Source organism: Pelobates fuscus, chromosome 3 (assembly GCF_036172605.1).
Source record: "Pelobates fuscus isolate aPelFus1 chromosome 3, aPelFus1.pri, whole genome shotgun sequence".
NCBI classification, from domain to species: Eukaryota; Metazoa; Chordata; class Amphibia; order Anura; family Pelobatidae; genus Pelobates; species Pelobates fuscus.
The window spans coordinates 200,534,700-200,556,829 of NC_086319.1; the positions used below are offsets into that span (position 1 = coordinate 200,534,700).

The 22,130-nt window shown below is 36.0% G+C and overlaps 1 protein-coding gene across 1 annotated transcript in view; it reads left to right on the forward strand.

Moving 5' to 3' along the window:
- FLT4 (fms related receptor tyrosine kinase 4) overlaps nt 1–22,130 on the forward strand; it is a 199,749-nt gene that overhangs the window by 168,393 nt on the left and 9,226 nt on the right. Inside the window, exons 18-25 of the mRNA XM_063447902.1 lie at nt 1,141–1,245; nt 3,091–3,204; nt 9,285–9,373; nt 12,881–13,019; nt 14,596–14,690; nt 17,365–17,487; nt 19,304–19,415; nt 21,511–21,610. Of these exons, the coding sequence (XP_063303972.1) occupies nt 1,141–1,245; nt 3,091–3,204; nt 9,285–9,373; nt 12,881–13,019; nt 14,596–14,690; nt 17,365–17,487; nt 19,304–19,415; nt 21,511–21,610 (877 nt within the window). The remainder of the gene's footprint in view (nt 1–1,140; nt 1,246–3,090; nt 3,205–9,284; nt 9,374–12,880; nt 13,020–14,595; nt 14,691–17,364; nt 17,488–19,303; nt 19,416–21,510; nt 21,611–22,130) is intronic.

Genomic DNA, 22,130 nt, shown 5'->3' on the forward strand with positions numbered 1-22,130 from the left:
CAAATAAGAAGAAAATATCGAAATAAGAAGAAAACACACTTTGATACTGAAAAACTACCTAATTCTTGCAATGTGTTGCTTATTGACTGTCCATTTGCCATGCTACCCACTGACAAATTAATTTTGAAGTAAAAAGTAAAACCCTATGGTGTTTATGCACTAAATGCATTATTGTACAATGTATATATTGCATCCTATCCTACCTGAATGTGAACATTCCATTCACACAATTTGGGGTTTACAGATTAACCTTAAGCATACCTCAAGTCACAACATTGGAAGGTATGAGTTTGGGATTGGTAGGTGGGCCTGAGAGGGACACTTGTTCAGTGACGCAATTTGTGTCATTGTCAACACCCATAATGGGAGGGCCCACCTAGCAAAATGGCAGGCCTGCCCATCATTGGGCCTGTCTGGTCAGGCTGTAGACCGCAGGACCTTGAAAAGCATTGGGCAGACTAGATGGGCCGAATGGTTTTTATCTGCCTTTACAGTCTATGTTTCTATGTTAAAGCACTGCTGAAGCGCCTGAGGACAGTTCACTTAAATCAGAATGGACCTAGAACAGGACCTAGAAATTGGGACTGTCCTACCGAAATCGGGATTGTTGGAAAGCCTGCTTTATCATTTTAAATTAGCCAACATGAACCAAATTTCTATACTGCACAGATATTCCTTGCTTTAGCCTGATCACAGCAGGCTGTCTTTCTACAATATCTTAAACTTTAACCATGCTCTATGCCATTTGACAGTATCTCACCTCTGCCCCACCTGGGCCACGTTTTCCTTAATGTGTGTGATAGTTACTGCAAAATTTCTCTGAAGTGCCGTTGAGACAAGAAAAGCGACATTGGTGACTTTCAGTCTCCCCTGTGTGTTCAAACCATATGTTCACTTTGGAACAAAGATTATTTATCCTTACCTCTGCAGGCATCCTTTATTCATGATATAGGAGATCGGTTAATCCATTAAAGTTTAAAATTTGTGTCTATTCTTGTCTGGGAGCCCACCGAGGATCAACCAGACAATTTTTCTGCTGCTATCATATAAGTTCATTTTATTGGATATTTTTCAATGACAATATCTTTACTCCGTATCATTAACACTAATTATCAAACATTCTAATTTACATTTTTCTAGGGAAAGTGCTTGGCCATGGAGCTTTCGGAAAAGTGGTTGAAGCGTCAGCTTTTGGCATTAGTAAGACCAATAGCTGTGAGACAGTAGCAGTGAAAATGTTGAAAGGTATGCTCCTTTTTGACAGAAATATATGTTCAATTTTACCTGATAAGTGCAAATAGTTCCTTAATAGTGTTGTACTTTGAGTAAAATACAGCATAAGGAATGCAAACTTGTTTTGCTAACACTATAATGCTCAAGTCCAAGTTGCAGATTAGTTTTGGGTCCGCCTCCTCCCCATCTACCTTTAAAACATAATTTTTTTTTTTTTCTTACCCGTTAATGCTTCTCATTAAGAAAAAAACTAATTCAAGCTCCAAACAGATATTCACTAGAGGTGTATTTAACTCTGCATTGTAAGCATTGCAGTTTTTACAAAACTGTAGTGTTTTACATTGCATGGTTAAAATAACAGGACCACTGCACCCAGACCACTACATTAAGAGGAAGTGGTCTGCGTAAGTTTATTGGTCCTTTTACTAAATGTCATCCAGTGTAACTTTATTAAAATGGCTTTGTAACTTCGCCAAACATTTTAAAGGTTTTCTTAAAGGCACTCTATTATCACCAGAACAACTACAGCTTATGGCATTTGTTCTGGTGAGTAGAATCCTTACCTTCAGGCTTTTTGCTGTAAACACTGTCTTTTCAGAGAAAATGCAGAGTTTACATTACAGCATAGTGATAACTTCACTGGCCACTCCTCACATGGCTGTTAGAGATCCTTCCTGGGTCATGGCTGCCTAAAATGCATCAAAACATTCAGTATCTCCTCCCTCTGCATGCAGACACTGAACTTTCCTCATAGAGATTCATTGATTCAATACATCCCTATGAGAATGTGCTGATTGGTCAGGGCTGTGTTTGGCTTGTGCTGGCCTCCTTGACAGTCTCAGCCAATCCTATCATCCTTCTGATAATGTCAGTCAAGCTGGGGCAGAGCCAGCTGCAGCAGACTTGAACAAAAGTGAGATTTTACTATATTTAGGAGTGCAGGGGGGAGGGGGAGGGAGGGTGGAGCAGGGGAGCTAGTTGGTGGTTTAACCCTATAGGGTCAGGAATACATGTTTGTGTTTGTGACCATATACTGTTTATTTAAAGATAAAATCTTCATGAAATACAGTGTGTTGGAATTTCATTGAAATTCCAATGAAGTTAAAATAAATCACTAGACAAAGTAGGGACTTATGGTAGCCGAAGCAATAAAAACAAAAGGTGGACCTTCTGTCATCAAGTTTAATCTATTTCTCCATGGAAGCTCAAGCTACTGTTGTCTCATTGGAGTCTTCATAGACATAGAGATAATGCATAGTGGAGTTAAAGAGAGAAGATGGCGGCACTTATGGGAGGCAGCTTCAGGTAAGTATATCTAAATCTTACTGCACCCCAAGTGGGGTTGTTGCATTAGGAGATCTTTGCAAAATATGCAAAGACCTCTAAAGGTGACAGGGCCGCATGAATAACAACTGGAAAATGTCACATTGCATTCAGGCCAATGCATTCCACAATATATGATTAACATTAAGCTGCCAACTGTGAAGTACATAGATGTGCATTAAGGAATCATTGTATAAGTGATAAATAATTTTGTATTGTTTTCATATGTATCACATACAAAGTTATGTGAGTCTGATGAAGTCACCATGGTCTTTCAACACTGTACAGACAATGTAGAACACTCACCAGATTCAAAGCAGAACAACAAAGTCAGCATATCCTGTAACAGATCAACAACAGCATGTGTAGACCAATAGCTCTATAAAGACCAATATCTCTATAAAGACCAATATCTCTATAAAGACCAATATCTCTATAAAGACCAATATCTCTATGAGGAAACCACTTACCCTCCCAGGCCAATGCCCAACTTGCCCCCTAATACTATTGCTGTACCATTTATGTGTCTTTCAGAGGGAGCCACAGCCAGCGAACACAAAGCTCTAATGTCAGAGCTTAAAATTCTCATTCATATAGGGAACCACCTCAATGTGGTAAATCTGCTGGGGGCCTGCACTAAGTCCAATGGTGAGTATGAGTGTATTTCTTCTTTTGCTGTTAAAATTATTATTTCTGATACTTTTGACAAAATAGTAACATTAATTGTAAAGAAATGACACATACAAAGAATCTACACTCACATCTGCAGCTGGTATTCTCGTGATTCTCTAAAGGTCGTTGGTATGAAAATTGCCACTGATTGTTCGAGTTAACGTATAAAGTGTTCAGAAGGCAGACTTTGTGTAGATATGTATTCACACTACAGTATATAAAACACCAATGTGTAGTACCTGAAAACTCTTGGCTACAACCTCCATCTTTTTTTTTTTTGTCTTTCCTTCCTTCTCTGCTATGTTTCTGTTGTATTTAACTTTGTTTAATGACATATTATTTAATAAAATGAATCACGGTCTATAACTGAAAGAATCTACAGCCATTTGGAAAGGATATAGAGTGACAATGCTAATTATGCTCATATGCATATATGTATGCCAGGCATTCTGGGTATGGAGCAAGATTCAAACTCCTGTGACTACCCAGTCTAGCCACATGCGAGATCAGCCCATCATAAAGTAACACTGAGACACACAGCAGGTGCTGGGATGTACCATCATATCCTGGCACTCGCTACCTGTCTAATGTGCAGCCACATGCTGAAATGAAGCAGGAAGGACTCAGGAATGCTGTCCTGCACCACTAACACTACACACCAGGGGCAGCACAGAGTCACTCTCCCACTCTCTTCTCCCTGCCTGAAAAATGTAGAGACAAACAGAATAATACTGTGTAGTCAGAATTTGCTTGAGTATATTATATTTTTTTTTCGTTTTCGTATTGTATACCAATAACACTGAACACAAGAGATTTTCATCATTAAGGTATATAATGGTTCACTTTTTAACTTACATTTCTTCTTTTGGCTATTTTGGGCAGCATTTAGTTACCCATCCTCATGTGTGTTAAAGTAACAAAATATTACACACTTGTACTTCACTGTTAAATATTTTTAATATAGAATAAAAATCCAAGTATAGTCATTATTATATATTATTTTTCATTTCATTTGCTAGTCACTCTGCAATTACAGCTTTTTTATGTGGCTTTCCTATAGTATTTTTTATAATCATGTGTACACCTTTTTGCAGAACGTGATACCTATTAATATTTAAATACAAGTTAAATTCTTTATATGGCACTTTCTATTTGCCATTAGATTTATTATTTTCATCACAGCTGCATTCCATTCATGTCTTAGATATTTTAGATAACATACAGAAAATAGAGCATTAAATCAGACACACAGTGAAGCATTTGCTTTGTGAAATTGTTAGCTTATGTTACTTTGACAGATAACTTTCAATAAACATACAGGGTTACTGCATTCAATTTAAGCTCTGAAGAAATTCTGAGGGAGGATAAAATATGATCACTATTTTCAAATCAGAGAAAAATAGATACATATATACCCCACAAACCCACACAGATATACTCTCTATTCATCTAGAAAGCAGTGAGTAAACATTTTTTGAAAGGGCCATATACCGTACTAATCTACAAGATGGATTCCAGAATACGCTTCTTCAGCAAGTATAGCAGTTGTCATGGTAATGTATCAACAAACAGGAGAGATAAAAGGCAAGTCATTGTTTGAGAACAGGATAGAGGTTATTGAGATTACATGCTAGTATACCCATGCCAACGAATTATGAGTACATGTACAAGTGAGATTTCATGCAGGTATTAGCAGCCCTGCATGGAGACACTGCATTTTCCTCATAGAGATGCATTGATTCAATGCATCTCTATGAGGAGGTGCTGATTGGCCAATGGAATTTGCACCTGCCCCATCCTGCCTCCTTGCTAATTTAGCAATGGGAAAGCATTGGATTGGCTAAAACTCATAAATTTTGATGATGTCACCAAGGAGGTGGATCGGGGGTGGGGCCAGCACCAGTGGACCTGCGCTGCACTCTTTCTAATGGAGTTAAGGGAAGGGGGGGGGGCAAGCAACCTAAATGGTGGGTTTTACACTGTAGGGTCAGTAATTCATGTTTGTGTTCCTGACCCTATAGTGTTCCTTTAAGCTCTAACTATTTTTTTGTTACATACAGTGCCTTGCAAAAGTATTCACCCCACCCCCCCTTGACTTTTTACCTTACCTATTTTGTTACATTACAGCCTTAAATTCAATGTTTTATTAGTCTGAATTTTATGTGATGGATCAGAACACAATAGTCTAAGTTGGTGAAGTGAAATGAGAAAAATATATACATAATACTATATACATAAAACTATTTTTTAGAAATAGTAAACAGAAATTTAGCATGTGCGTATGTATTCACCCCCTTTGTTATGAAGCCCATAGAAAGCTCTGGTGCAACCAATTACCTTCAGAAGTCCCATAATTAGTGAAATAATGTCCACCTGTGTGCAATCTAAGTGTCACATGATCTGTCATTACATATACACACCTTTTTTTAAAAGGCCCCAGAGGCTGCAACACCTAAGCAAGATGCACCACTAACCAAACACTGCCATGAAGACCAAGGAACTCTCTAAACAAGTAAGGGACAATGTTGTTGAGAAGTACAAGTCAGGGTTAGGCTATAAAAAAATATCCAAATGTTTGATGATCCCCAGGAGCACCATCAAATCTATCATAACCAAATGGAAAGAACATGGCAAAACAGCAAACCTGCCAAGAGACGGCCGCCCACCAAAACTCATGGACCGGGCAAGGAGGGCATTTATCAGAGAGGCAGCACAGAGACCTAAGGTAGCCCTGGAGGAGCAGCAGAGTTCCACAGCAGAGACTGGAGTATGTGTACACAGGACAACAATAAGCCATACGAGTTGGGCTTTATAGCAGAGTGGTCAGAAGAAAGTCATTACTTTCAGCAAAAAACAAAATGGCACGTTTTGAGTTTGCGAAAAGGCATGTAGGAGACTCATTAAATGTATGGAGGAAGGTGCTCTGGTCTGATGAACTGAACTGAAATTAATTGAACTTTTCGGCCATCAAAGAAAACGCTGTCTGGCGCAAACCCAACACATCACATCACCCAAAGAACACCATCCCCACAGTGAAACATGGTGGTGGCAGCATCATGCTGTGGGGGTGTTTTTCAGCAGACAGGACTGGGAAACTGGTCAGAGTTAAGGGAAAGATGGATGGTGCTGAATACATGGATATTCTTGAGCAAAACCTGTATCACTCTGTACGTGATTTGTGGCTAGGACGGAGGTTCACCTTCCAGCAGGACAATGACCCAAACACACTGCTAAAGCAACACTTGAGTGGTTTAAGTGGAAAAATGTAAATGTGTTGGAATGGCCTAGTCAAACCTCAATCCAATAGAAAATCTGTGATCAGACTTAAAGATTGCTGTTCACAAGCGCAAACCATCCAACTTGAAGGGGCTGGAGCAATTTTGGAGCAATGGGCAAAAATCCCAGTGGTAAGATGTGGCAAGCTCATAGAGACTTATCCAAAGCGACTTGGAGCTGTGATTGCCGCAAAAGATGGCTCTACAAAGTATTAACTTTAGGGGGGTGAATAGTTATGCACATTGACTTTTTCTGTTTGTTGTCCTATTTTTTGTTTGCTTCACAATAAAAAAAAAAATCTTCAAAGTTGTGGGCATGTTCTGTAAATTAAATGATGCAAATCCTCAAACAATCCATGTTAATTCCAAGTTGTGAGGCAACACAACACGAAAAAAGGCCAAGGGGGTGAATACTTTTGCAAGGCACTCTATCTTGAAAATCCTATATTTATATGTTTGTAGGGAAAGATTTCCTGATTCTGTTAATTTCCCTTCCTGTCTTTACTTTGATGAGCATGACTATGACTATGGTCATCTCTGAGAGGACACAGAAAACAACCTCCAAACCTCTTTTGCAGTAGACTTATGTTTAGAGTGGAGGACTTATATGAACTTATGGTAAAGCTGACCACTAGCATGTGAAGTAACGATTACAAGTTACAATTAAAAAAAGATATGAGGCAGCTGCATGGGATAACTCATATCACCACAATTATTTATCGTAATTCAAAGAGTAGAAAACCAAAACAAGATGTAGCTAATGCCATCATTAATATTATTAATACACTTAAAGCAAATTATATTTTGTGGAAATAAAGCGATTTTAAAATGTACATTTATCATCTAGAGTAAAATCATTCTGCTCCAAATTAAACAAAAAAAGATATATACATATTTAGACATTTAAAACAATAGCTTATGCCAAGATTTCGGTGTTCTTTGTTATTTGCTTACGCTATATAAATAATAAAATAATAATAATAATAATACAAGTATTTATTGCTTAATTTATTAGTGCAACCACAAACACAGCGTTTTAGCTATAGTAGAAAGCACTTATAGGACTACTCTAAGGAGAAGTTGAGATTATGCGTTTTGCATTATGTACAGAATACATTAAATACATTACACATACACAAAACAAAGTAAAAATTTAAAAAAATAAAGATCACATCTTTGAACTTCTTGGAGATTTGCAGATTTACGCAGTGAGCCTTGGTCATACGAGGTAGGAGATGACGACTGTCAGAATCCAGTCTTATCATAGTTTTGAACAGGAGTACAGAGCATATCCAATAAACTTCTACTTTTTCATATTTTGGATCTTCCTTTCCTCTCTTCCTTCCTTGTTTAGTAGATGATTTCTGTAAGGTCACGTGTATAGTGTCAACAGACATGCCAGCAGGTGTGATATCTGGTGGTTGTCTGAGTGGTCAACAGATGGGCTTATCCATAATGCAATCAGCATCACTGACAATACCATCGCCTACAAAGTGGGCACATCTTCAAGGAGTGTGCCAAAGCAGAAAGACCGCTCCAAAAAAAAAGCATTGTTAAAACATCCCTTAGGTGCAATATATACAAAAATTTGCATAGACATATATACATAAAACTAAATGGGTAATAGTTATGAAAAGTGTTTTTATTTTCATATTGAATTTACATACTGCACTATTGTGTATTTATTTGTTTACTCTCACAGTGCACTTTCACATATTACTCCCAACCAGTGACAGCGCCAAGCTGAATGAAAAAAAAGTATGTCAGGTGACAAAATCCAGTCTGAGTCAGGCACCTTAAAAAGGGCAATAAATCATTAAAGGCAGGGATCAGACTTTTCACGTGTGTTGTGTGAAATATCAGCTCTGACGAGCAGAAGTTTACCTATTGTGCTTGCACAGTGGACCCTCCAGGCTTTCAGTGGCGAGTTACTTCTAGGCATGGCTACCACAAGGTTTGGAATCATGAGCACTGGTTAAAGGGAACCTACAAGCAAAATAATAACATGTGCTCAGTGCAAATCTCATGATGCCAGGAGCTCCTCTATATCTGTCTCTTTACACTGATGTTTACAATGGAAGTCATTTGGAACTTTGTATGCCTATGTGAGAAGATACATTTTTTGGCTAGGGCAGACATAAATAGGCATTTACATTTGCATTTTTTTTTAACACCATAAAATATTATTTAAATAGTGTAAAAGAATGTTTGCCCCCCCAGGTTCTTCACAGTAAAAAAACAAACGAATATGTTGTGGAAGGTTGAATTTGATGGAAACCATGTAACTGTTCATTGTTTTAATTGGTGGTCGTGACTTCACACTTACTTTTTTCAGCTGTTGACTTTAAAGCCAAAGTCACAAAGTTGGAGGAACATTTCTAAGAAGCAGTAGCTACTTAGGTTAGCTTTAAGTGGAAGTTCCTTGGTGTTATCAGGCCATGTGCAGACAGATCTGGCATATCTCTGCTGGCAAGGGTGTGAATTAAACCTGTTTAAAATCTACTACATCTGAAAAGAAAAATGTTCAAGTTTTTACCCTTGAATTATCGCATATGAGGTTAATCGTGGTCATATCAGCTATTTATTTTAATTCCATTGTAAATGCAATTATTAAGTGTCATCTATGAAATTTTCATTTTAAAATTATTATCAATATAAAACTAGTAGGATTGTAAACCGAATATATTTAAATTCAATTGTATTTTGGTATTATTTTGTACAATCTAATTTAATAATTGTCTTTTATCACAGAGTTAATTGTTATTTTCATTATTTTTTAAGGACCGCTTATGGTTATTGTGGAATTCTGTAAATATGGAAACCTTTCAAATTATCTGAGAACCAAGCGAGATGGATTTATTCCTTATCGGGTACGTTAACTATTATTCTTCATTTGCAATCCATAATTACGTCATCTGCCATTATTTAGTATTTTTTTTTTTTTCGGTTTTCCTTAGATACATTTTAACATCTGCCTTTAATTAAGGAAGTGGGAAATAATCTTCAAAAGAGTAAAGGAAGTGTAATTGAAGAGTACGATAATTACTTCCTTTCCCTCAGCTATATGGACAGTGCAATTTTAGTAGTTCCTAACTCTATAGGAAACCTTTAATGTTAATATATTAAGAAACAATACATGCTCTGAAAGGCATCTAGGTTATTTTGGGTATAATGGCTTCTTACTTTTTATTACTACATTAGTGCTGTATCAGATAATGTAACCAAAGAATTAATGCTTATCGTGACCTCTTAAGCCAATCCTTGTATATTGGTCATACTGCTTAACGTTTTATAAAACTATACTAAAAATTCCATCAAAGCTTCATTGAAGATTTTGTGTTGAAGACTTAAAGGGACACCCTAATGCCCAAATAAAAAAAAAAATACTTTTTGTAAATATACTCCCAATAAAAACACATGCATATATATTCATTGGTGGTGGATGTGAAAATAAGCTTTCAAAAGATGCAGATCTCTTGTCTGCTTCCTTTGCAAGCCCTCCTCTTCTAACCCCGCCCAGATTTCCTGTGGCTGTCTAATCACAGACTTCCCAGTGCAGCTCATTGAAAAGTCTTTTCAAGGCAAATGCTCTGGGCAAGTGCTATGTCTTGTATTTAGCTCAGCTGAGCTAAACATCCAAGAAGTAACAGGACTGGTTGTTTGATTGAACACCATAGGGGTGTAGCAAGGTTAATTTATAAAAGTGAAGATTTCTTTTGACATATGCACCTTTTGTAAAACACAAAAGCTGGAACGTCCTTTTAAAGTAAGCCATTGAGAGACAATATTCTTCAATGTCATTTGTATGTCCCCCTGAGACCCAGCCCATTAACCTGTGTCCTCTGTACTGGACATTTCGTTCACATGCATCTCCTTTTATACTCTATCAATCCTGCTGTATTGTAAAGAGGACATCATGGGCTTTCCAGTGATATGTCATGTGATAGGCTGGTATGCTGGGAAATGGATGGCATATTGGAAGACAATTTTTTCCTCGATTCCCAGGAGGATATGACAGAAAATCTACATTGCTCTTTTTAAAAAATATATATATATATATTTATTTAAATAAATAAATATTGTCATTTTTAGCATTTATTTAGTTCCAACTGCCAAAATATGGGATGGTTGGAAACGTTCACAGGGACAATTATTTGAAAACCAAGTGACAGAAAATTTGTGATTTAACCCCTTAAGGACACAACTTCTGGAATAAAAGGGAATCATGATGGAATATTTCCGTCATGTATCCTTAAGGGGTTAACACGTCATTGCTCACTTTCCAGTGAGAATCCGGGGACATCCTATAAGCTGCTGTCATGCTAGTATCACACTCCCTTGTTACAATAAAAAAATGACCTTGCACACTTAGGTCTATGTAGGCATTATATGCAGAAGGGGGCGGGGCCTGACAGCCGATCAGGACGGTCGCATGGTGCTGGAGCTCCTCAATATATTAACCTACTCAGCGCTAAAACCGACGAAAACTACACTATATCTGGGGGAAAATCCTGCATGCAATCTTGAGGAGTCCCCGCTTGGTGTCCTGCAGTTGTCCAGTGGGTAATGGCACTATGCTACACACAAGCTTGTACTGACTGGGGGGCCCCAAAAGAGATAGCTGATGGCAGCGGAAAAAGTGACTTACCGCCCCTAGGTATAGGCTGACTGGACAGTATAGCTCGCAGTCGGGCAGCTTACCTCCTGATCGTTGCCTGCAATGCCTCCACTGCTATACTTGCTCATAGTTCCCCAAATGCTCTTTCATGGCATAGTTAATATTACAAGACCCAGTGGTCCCAGTATTCAGCATCATGTATCTCTCTACAGTTCTAAGCTATAGTTTGTCTTCCTCCTTTTGCTTCATTTGGGAGAACTGTGTATTTGATGTTTCCTCTTATTACCAGAAATGTGCAGTTTATCCAACATTTCATGTCAAGTCTCTACCTTTTGCAATTGCTTTTGTACTTTATGAAATGTCTACATACATGTGAATGTTAAACTATGCACTACTAAAATAAAGAATATAAAAAAAAAATTATATGCAGAAATCTAAAACAGTGCTCCATTTATGGTGGGAATGTACACTGATCCAACCCTTCTGTAAGGAAATATATTCAATGTTACAAAACTTTTCAGACTTTTCACCTCCCTACAAACCAGCACCCCTACTCCTGCATCACACTAGTGCCCCTAGGACAAGTTCTGAAAGGTCCATCATGATTTGACTTTTAAATATAGCTAAGCAGGTAGTCCACCAGTTTTTTGGAAAATAAACAGCCAGTCCACCACTTGGAACCTGGTTTGCTCAGATTGAGGAGTTACATACTTTGAAAGAATTATACATTGGGGCTTTATATTAAATTAACCTATGCATCTCAATCTGGTTGCACTGGATACTTACTGCCTATAAGGAGGACTTTCACAGGACTCTGTGCTAACTTCCCCCGCAGAATTGTATTAGGAGTTATGCATGGACCTAGAAGATCCCACCCACTCCCTTCCCTTCCCCACTTTTTCCCTTTGTTTTAGTTGCTTTTATATACATGACTATCTTCAGTCTACAAATAAAGATATCTGACCACAGAGTTTTACAAAGGGAATATTGCCTAAATCTGGAAATAACAATATGTTTATCAGCAACACAATTGTCTAAAAGAAACTGTATTGCCTTGTACACTAAAGATATGATTCCCGAAGGTCCTGCGTGGCCACACCAAATTTAACTGCACCGTGTTATACACCATTGTATTTTGTTTCTTTGTCAGTCAAAAAAAAAAAAAAAGACATAAATATATTTACAAAAATAAATACAATGGGGATATAACAAGAAGTAGTTTGCAGAAAAGAATAACAGATAAAAGAGGTTAAGAAGGCCCTGCTCAAACAAGCTTAGTTTTAAAGAAATGAACAAGTTATACATCGTCTGGACCAAGTAACTCTTAGAAACTCTAGCAACCCCCAAGATCAACACAAAGATCATCTGCAAATAGCATCTAGGAAGAAAATGCACTTTAAAACTAATTTTGGTTGCTTTTTGCTAACAACATTTGACCACTTAAAACAGTCGGTAAATTTACAAAGACACAGTACGGTTAATTATTTGAGTAATATGGAGCAATTACCAAGGACTGATTCCTCCATATTTTGACCTCTGCCTCAATTTTACTTGTTATAAATTACCCCCATTGATTCTTTATGAATGAAGACAATGTACTGCAATATAACTATCTATGCTTGATTGTGTGCATTGCAAATGGATTATTTTTTTTAATGTCACATATGGTAGGTATTTCTATATGGCATTTTGTATTGCTTTGAATACAATACTTAATCTAACACATGATTTAACAAAATTGTTTTCAAATCACACATAGGAAAGATCCCCTCGAGCGCGGAGTCAGGTTCGATCCCTGGTGGAAGCGGTAATAGCTGACAGGAGGAGTCGAGAAGGATTGGATGAAGGAGTCGTGTTCAATAGGCTACTAATAACCAAGAACCAGAGAGCACCAGAACGTAAATATATACTGATACTGCTAAAACACAGAACTGCTATATACGATTCCAAAGTACTGATACACGAATGTATGTTATAATAAATAAATAATATATAAAATATCACATTATGCATTAAGCCCATTAGTTTGTACATAGAGTTCCTACACTGGACTAATCGGGAAGGAACAAACCCTAGCAATGTTCCTTCTCATAAAAGTGCAACTATCACTAACGACAGTGCCCTGGGACAACCTGCAATAGTTAAGTATGCATCAACACTCCAGTATAGCTACAAAATAATAGTCCCAAATAGCACACCATGAGAATGGTGTAAATTGTCAGGACTGTTTAACCCCTTAAGGACCAAACTTCTGGAATAAAAGGGAATCATGACGTGTCAGGCACGTCATGTGTCCTTAAGGGGTTAAACCATTGTGGGGCACTTAGTGAATAGTCCTTATATCAAAAGCAATGTATTTTAACACTTTCGCTTTTCGTGGACTCTCTACAAGGCAAATCTATCTAGTACTACCCTGGATTTCCTATTGGCTTATCAACAGCAAACATTTTCACAACATAAATTCAAAAAGGAACTGAAATCTTAATTTAGAGATTTTGCTCATAGCGATGCTTAACCAATTCAGGTCTTTTAGCTAAATTTTCCTGGTGCGAACCTCATCGGAAAAGTGCCCTTTGGTCTATGCTAGCCAAATGGAGTAAACTGAAGTTATTGTCATGTTCATGGAAACAGCTTGAAATCATAGAAAATAGTTACTTGTCCACTCTCCCTATACATTGGAGTGATACTAAAAACCTCCAGTTGTTTCACTATGCATAGGGATTTGGGATAGTGCACAAGCTTGAGATCATGCTTTATAACATGGGCTATTACTCTTTGAAGAATATAATTTTAAGAGGAAAAATTGGTAGCCATACAGGAATTCACACAATCGGCAATTATACTTAGACACATTATTGCAGTCAGGTGATGCTTAATCTTCCTGAAACCCTTTCTCATAACTATTGTATCACCAACATAATACTATTGTGTTGACACGAGGCAGAATGTATGCCTATTAATGGGTTTTACTCAAGATCACAGCTGAAATCGAAATTCACAGTTGACGTTGTTCCAGATTATGATCATTTGGTTTTACGACCATTGTTTTCCTGCTGTTTCTGAGATAATAGACCTACCACATCTGGCACTAACAATCATACCACAATCAAATTCACTTAGTCACAAATTTCCCCTTTCTAGTGTTTAGTCCAGTTAAACATCTTAACCATGTTATTGAGTAGTGATCATATAACCATTACCCTAAACATCTTTACAATTGGTAATATTCATTACCAAACTTACCAGCATTCTTTATATATTGAATTAGAGTGGTTGCATACATTATAATTGTATTAATGAATAGAGGGTAGAACAGGTTAGTGTAATAATCTGGCAACTTTAAGTATATGAGCCCAAGGTGCAATTTAGAGGATAATAAAATAGACAGCTTTGTTTGGAGTTATTGAAAACCAAAATCACTTTCTTGTTTACTGGACATTCACTCAATCCAAAGTTACTCTGTATTTCTTGCAGTGAAAGATTTATGGCAGAGTCCTTTGACTATGGAGGATCTCATCTGTTACAGCTTCCAGGTGGCTCGTGGAATGGAATTCTTGTCTTCCAGGAAGGTAATAATTCCACTTCTTATTAAGACAAACACATATACTCAGAGGTTCCTCCCTTGAGTCAAAATGAACCATGAGTAAGAAATACTTTAAGAATGTCAGTAAATGAATTACAGGTGGGGCAAGGAAGGAATGCCAAAACTGTGTGAACGTTTTGTTAATGATCATTGATATTAGGCATTAAAAGAACAGCACTCTAAAATAATTTGATTTGGGATTTTCTCAGTTACAAATTGCACTATTATTATATTATTACCATTCACATTGCATTATTTATTTTGGGCTATCAATTGCAGTAGTTATTTTTATTTCATACATTTTTTGAGTCAGTAAATTTGATGCAATAACTTGCATTGAAATGTTCATTCTTTTGCTTCTTTTTTATTTATATGCATGCCAAAATTAAAAGAAAAGTGGAACTTATGGATATGTTGATGCTTTTGTTAATTATATCTGTTAAATATGTTTCAGATTTTCCTGTAGAGTCTGCAGGGAATAGTGTTAGTCACACTGGGTTGCCACAAATAATAATAATTTAATGTAAATATTCTTAGTGGCAATGGAAAAACATTGTAAAGAATTTAGGCCACTCTTGCTGCTTCCTTGAATATATCTTCATCTAGTATTCATGTAAATCATACCACATGCCAAAAATCGGAGAGAACAAAAGTATCCCTTCAGACATTAATGGGCTATATGGAATGTGCCAAAGTATAGATAAAATATAGATTTACAAAACAATTTAGAAACAATTTTACAAAAGTGTTCCTCTGGTGTAATAAAAAATATAACTGAAGAGAAAAAAAAGAAAAAATGTGGAAAGCCGTCAAATAAACATATACAACACGGTGTAAAAAAAGAACACACAGAATGCTAATTGTACAGATAGAGCATGTTGGATCCTTCTTGACCTCCGGTGTGACTATTGTTGTAGGATTCAGCTGAATCGTGTGGTTAGTAGAAAACTCATCAGTAGTACGTGTGTTGGATCTCCATCTCCTGCCAATCATAAATTCAGAGACAAAAACCATGTCATGTATTAGGTAGGGTTTAATTAGTAAACCCAATGTTGGTTGCATTGTAGCCTCAAAGCCCTTTGATCAGCATTATAATTTGTATATAGTGTTTGAGTCTGTAACACGTTCAAGGCACTAATTATTTTTCCTCTTTCACCTACGATAACCTTTTTTGTATGTTTTTTTGGTTTTTTTTTAAACATTATGTTAACCAGTTTGAGTAGGAAGTCCATGGAGATTATCAAATTAGTGCACTAAATCACTCTGTCTGGACTTTGGACCCATATTTTCGATGTTTCTCTGTCCTCAGATGACATTGTAGTACATTTTACATCTGAGGATGATGAGGAATGTACTTCTAGATTAATGGGTTTTTCTTGTACTTTATTATAAAGATATTTGAGAAACTCTGCTTTTTCTAAAATAGCTGAAGATAAGGATCTCTTTTGTTTCCTTGCATTTTGTATAACTGAAGACAATCTGGCCCATAGCAATAGCTCACAGCAGAGAAGTCAATACTGACATCTAGTGCCAAAAATGTTAACATATATGTTGGCTGAAATTGTCAAGTTAGTTACACAGTGTTCGAATTACTATGGCTCTTTAAATAAAGTTACATTGGTGTTGTAAATGTTAACAAAAGCACAGTTCAATAGGATGAGTCATGGACAAAATAAAATAACAGGTTCTTAAATAGCAAGAGTAGCCCCGTTAATTTTAGTTTACTTTTTAGTAGCCCAGTTTACGCCAGTTTGCTAATTTTCGAGAATTACTAATTGAGGATATTTACTAAACACGTTTTAAAAAATGATTAATTTTTACATGAGCCATAAACAAGAATGCATATACTTCATCGTAACCTTCACATAGTGCAAGACTGTCTAAACATTTAGTGTGTTCCATTATCCCTGCCCTGCAAAACTACGTGTCTTCATACATATCTTAGTACGAGCATTCGTTGGAGTATATTGTGTCATACAGTACTTCAGAATGGTTTTTACTAAACACTGTTTATGAAAAGTTAATGTTGGACTCTTAAAGAAACACTATAACATTAGGAATGCAAATGTGTTTTCCTAACACTATAGTGCCCTGGTGGCCGTCACCTGAGAGAGAAAACCAAGGATTTTTACTTACTTTTTCTCCCTCACAAAACCGGTATCCATGGCTGGTCGTTCCTTCTTTGCTGAGATCATAGAATCTCTGCTAATCCCGTAGGAAAGCATTGGGCGACTAGTGAGGTCATCTGATAAAAATAGCAGAGTTTTAATAGCAGAGTGACAACCACTAGAGGCACTTAAATAAAAAAATAATAAATAATTTTTTTTTATAATAAATATATATATATATATATATATATATATATGTGCCATTGCAATCTAACTGTATTTATAAATAAATATATATATATTTAAATTCTATATGTATAATTTTTACATAATTATGTGATTTTATTCATTATAATTTGAAGGACCTGCCTGATAAACAAGGCAGAAAGTCCAGAGAATTTAATTAGCAAAACCTATAATCCAATAATTTTCCAAAACACCATAAAACTTGTACATGGGTACTGTTCTACTCAGAAGACTTCGCTGAACACAAATATGGATGTTTTACAAACAGTAAAACGTTAATTGTTTCATTTTTTTTATTTTTTTTAGTGCATCCACAGAGATTTGGCTGCAAGAAACATCCTTCTGTCTGAGAACAATGTTGTGAAGATCTGTGATTTTGGCCTGGCAAGAGACATTTACAAAGACCCCGATTACGTCAGGAAAGGCAGTGTGAGTAACCGCAGTTACATCTTGTGTGTTCCTGTAGGGTATAAAATATGTCACTTGATTACAATGATTGCTTTACAGTTTTGCTTGGAGACACATATGAAAAATTTATATTTTATGTGCTATAATAAAGTATATCTCATCCTTACTCACCTTAAATACCACACTACACCCCATGCTTCCATGGGTTTTCCATCTACCTCCATAGGCATATATCTAAAAAATATTTAGATTTAAACTTGTAGCACATTTTTAGGGCAATGGACGGCACTGAAATATGTCATGCTAAGATCTATAACTGCATAACATTATCTCAAGAAACACATTAAGTAATTCAATACTTTAATCCCTCTGAGGAACAGGATAAATAATCTTTGGCTTCATTGGAAAGGCGCTATCAAAGCTGGGTGTTTATGTATTGTTCTCCTAGGAATTAAATTAATTAACAAAACCGAAATGTAAATATTATCACATTTCCATTCTTAATTGTAAATTGTTCAAGCTCTGGGATTTTTTGATTTTTTTTTTGTTGAATCCGTAAGGATTAGGGAGGACTTTAGTAATACATCATTGCCAAGATTAAAGCAATCAGAGCTATAATTATCTATAATTACCTGATTGTGCAAATAGATCAGCTTCATATGTCACTGCCTGCGTATTGTTCTAGATATAGAGTCTCAAGGTTCACAGAGACATACTTTGGCAAATATCACAGGACAAAAAAAAAAGAATATGTTACAGATGTATGGGAGATTTAGATGTTAGATTGCAAAAACGTTGAACTGCAATACAAGAAAGATGTGGGAAGAAAAAAAGGACCATTAATCAAAATGCTACACATCATCTGGAGGACTAATCGGTACAGGATACATGCCTAATATGTAAGAAGTCAGCATTCTGAGTCTTGATAAGGATTAATCTTCCAAGGTGACTTAATAAATAGGTGAAATAAGCAGTCTCTGCTAATCCCTGGCAGGCATCAGAAAAAGATGGAGGTTGGACGCAGTCTGTCTGTGCTGGCAAGCAGCCATCCCAAACAGACCCGTCAGAGAGACAATATGAATGGAGATGAACATTAAGTATAAAACATGAATGATATAGGTTTGGTGTAATCATGATGCTCAGGAACTGCTGTTGATCTACCCTGGTTCAAAGTGTTAAAGTTATATTATATTAAAATGTTTGTTTCTGGGAAAGAAACACTTGTGTGGATGAAGCATCTTATCCCCTCATGCCCCAGGAGTTTAAATAGGAAATATATAATATACACATAATTTCTTGTCCTAGAAAATGGTGCTCCTGTATATAAAAAAATATATGGGATTATTCACTAAAGTGAAAAGTGCATAGAATTCAAAGGGAATTTGAAAATCACTTAGAATTCTAAACAATTCTCAATTTAGTGAATAACTGTGATTATGTCTTGGTTCTATTTCCCTCTAGTACAGTAATGAATCAGAGGTACTCAGTCTTACATATAATAGTCCCCTTCCTCACAAATTTACTAGGTAATTGTCAGCATGTGCCCCAATCTTTGGGTGTCCACTTAACACAAGTACATAACAATTATCTATACACCATTTTCTGTCTTAATCAAATTCAGACAATAGAAGAAAGAAGAAAAATAAATCTCAATATGTCTTAACTATAATCCCATGGTTTCTGCTTAACTTTAGGGAGAGTTGGAGAATATCTTCCATGACATTTTAATAAATCATGATACTTTGTTGACCTTGATTCACTTTTGTACCACAATTATTATTTGTATTGTAAACGTAATCGTGTTTTAAATTTTTATAAATCTTCAAATTCCATATAGGCACGTCTACCGTTAAAATGGATGGCGCCAGAAAGCATTTTTGACAAGGTCTATACAACCCAGAGCGATGTTTGGTCTTTCGGAGTATTGTTTTGGGAGATTTTTTCACTTGGTGAGTTAGATGATTTTAAGGATTCTACTATACAGAGAACTTGGCAGATAACTGTGTTCTTTTTAGATTAGGCATTGTTGATGATATCAGCACTATTGCTTTCTTTCTTTATTTTACTTTTTTCATTAAAGAGTTTGCAGATATGTGTATGAGCATGAATTAATTCTTTTTGGGTGTATGATTACAGTAAACTTGTCATCTAAAACAAAACTTTAGCTACCTAATACAAATTGCTAGGAAATAAATTCTGTATGTATGTCATATCAAACATTTTTAAATTTGTTGTTTTTTAAAAACTTTTACTTCTACATTTTTTTCTATTGTGTTTATATAAGGAAATATTTTCCGATATATATTCTAAAAGTTTACCCTTAATTTCTCAAACTTGAGTTTCAACTCTTTAAGGTTTAGTCAAAAGGCCATCACCGGATAGGTCTAACATTATTTATTTATTTATTTATAAAATATTTTACCAGGAAAGATTCATTGAGATTTCTCTTGTTTTCAAGTATGTCCTGGGTCCACAAAACATTGCATTGATACAATAGGGTACAATAAAGTACAAAAACAATATTAGTACACAATATATACAAAATTTAACATAGAACAGGTAGGAAATATATAATCAACCATGACACGTACATTCTGTTTTGAGGTATGTAGAGAGGGATCTCTTAAATGATTTTAGGCTTGGGGAAGATTTTAAAGTGTGCAGGAGGTCGTTCCACAATTGCGGTGCTCTGTAGGAGAAGGAGGATCAGGCTACTTTCTTTTTGTATTGAGGTAGACTAAATAAAGTGCTGGTACTGGATCGGAGGTTATAGGAAGTGGGATCAGCCGGGGAGAGCATTCTGCTCAGGTAGGGTGGGAGTTTCCCATAAAAGCTCTTAAAGACAAGGCTGGAAAGATGAAGGGTGCGTCTGGATTCCAGCAACAACAAGTTTAGTTCTTTTAGCATGTCACAATGGTGGGTCACCTAATTACATTGTAGCACAAATCGGCAGAACGAGTTAGACAATGTATTGAGTTTATTAATGTGGGATTGCGGTGCAGGTGCATATACTACATCCCCATAATCAATGATTGGCATCAGCATTTGCTGTACAATATTTTCCTTTACTGTAGGGCTTAGGCAGGATTTGTTTCTGTACAGGGCACCTAGTTTTGGATAAAGTTTAGGTGCAAGTTTTTCTTTGTGGAGGCCAAAAGATAGATTGGGGTCTTACAACATACCCAAGTAATAGTGTGCTATTTGAATTTGTTTTGATGGATAGGTGGGAATTGTGTAATTTGTGTAATTTAGGTACTGTTCCAAAGATCATTGTGACAGTTTTGTCAGTGTTTAGGAAGAGTTTGTTATTTGCGATCCACTTTTCTACCTCTGTAAACAGGTTTTGGAGCATAGCCTCAAGCTGCGGTAGATCGGATTTGCTTGCATAGATTACTGTGTCGTCTGCGTACATGTATACATTTGAGGATTTGCAGACATTAGGCAGATCATTTATAAATAATGTAAATAGTAGGGGCAGAGAATGGAACCTTGGGGAACACCACACGTGACTGGGAGAGGGAGTCGCTGTCAGAAATGGACACATATTGCGAGTGATCCGATACATACGATCGAAACCAGGTTACATAATTAGTTGTGTTCCAGAAATGCCAAGAATGATATCCTAGCAAAGAAAAAAATAAATGTAAGAATTATATCCTAGACATGTAAGTTAACATGTACTATTTCAACTCCACTGTCTACTTTCTAAACTTTGATGATTATTTAGTTGTTAGAAAGTAAATAGCTGACAAATGCATCAAATCCTCATTACCAAGTTTTTTTAGAATCAAATGAAAAATAAAGACTCTATAATAGTTCACAAATTATCAACATTTGTCCATGAAAACTCTCCAAACTTCTATTTGGGAGTCCTTCTCATTCAAATTATTCTACTTACGTAGCCCATTACGTAGCCCAGAGAATTTTAAAAATATAATTTATTTTTTTCAGGTGACTGATGTATTGTAATATTCAGGAGACAAGTAGACCTATTTTTTTTTTCCCACTCTAATTGTAATTGTGATTTCTACATTGCTCCTGTAGGAGCTTCACCTTACCCTGGCGTTCAGATTAATGAGGAGTTTTGCCAGCGACTGAAAGACGGAACGCGCATGAGAGCACCAGAGTATGCAACAACAGAAATGTAAGTTAAGAGATAACACTAGAAATTTATGTCAAAAATAGCAACTAAAATATTAAACCCGTACTTGGCATATATATATATATATATATATATATATATATATATATATATATATATATATATCTTTTAAAAACTATATACAGAGCAGCTACTGCTAGCAGCCTATCTTGTGTTTGAGAGTATCCTAACTAGTGAACATTTATAAATAGTTTAAAACAATTTGGTCATGTAGAAGTGAACCAGCATTTAACAACTGCCTTAGAAATTCATCCACTAGAAATTTGTGCTTGTCATAAGAGAGCAAAAAATATTTTGAGGTATTCCACATTTTTGTTTAAAAAAATCTAAATTTACATAATCAATCCATATTAGAAAGGCAAAACCTGTTTGTTATTTCTTGAACAGCCCAAATGACTCTTACTGCTATGAAGTACACATGGTTATTCACTAAAGTGAGAACTAATGCGTATTCAAAGTAAATCTGAAATTTAAGGCCAAAATAGATAAAACGAAAAACAGA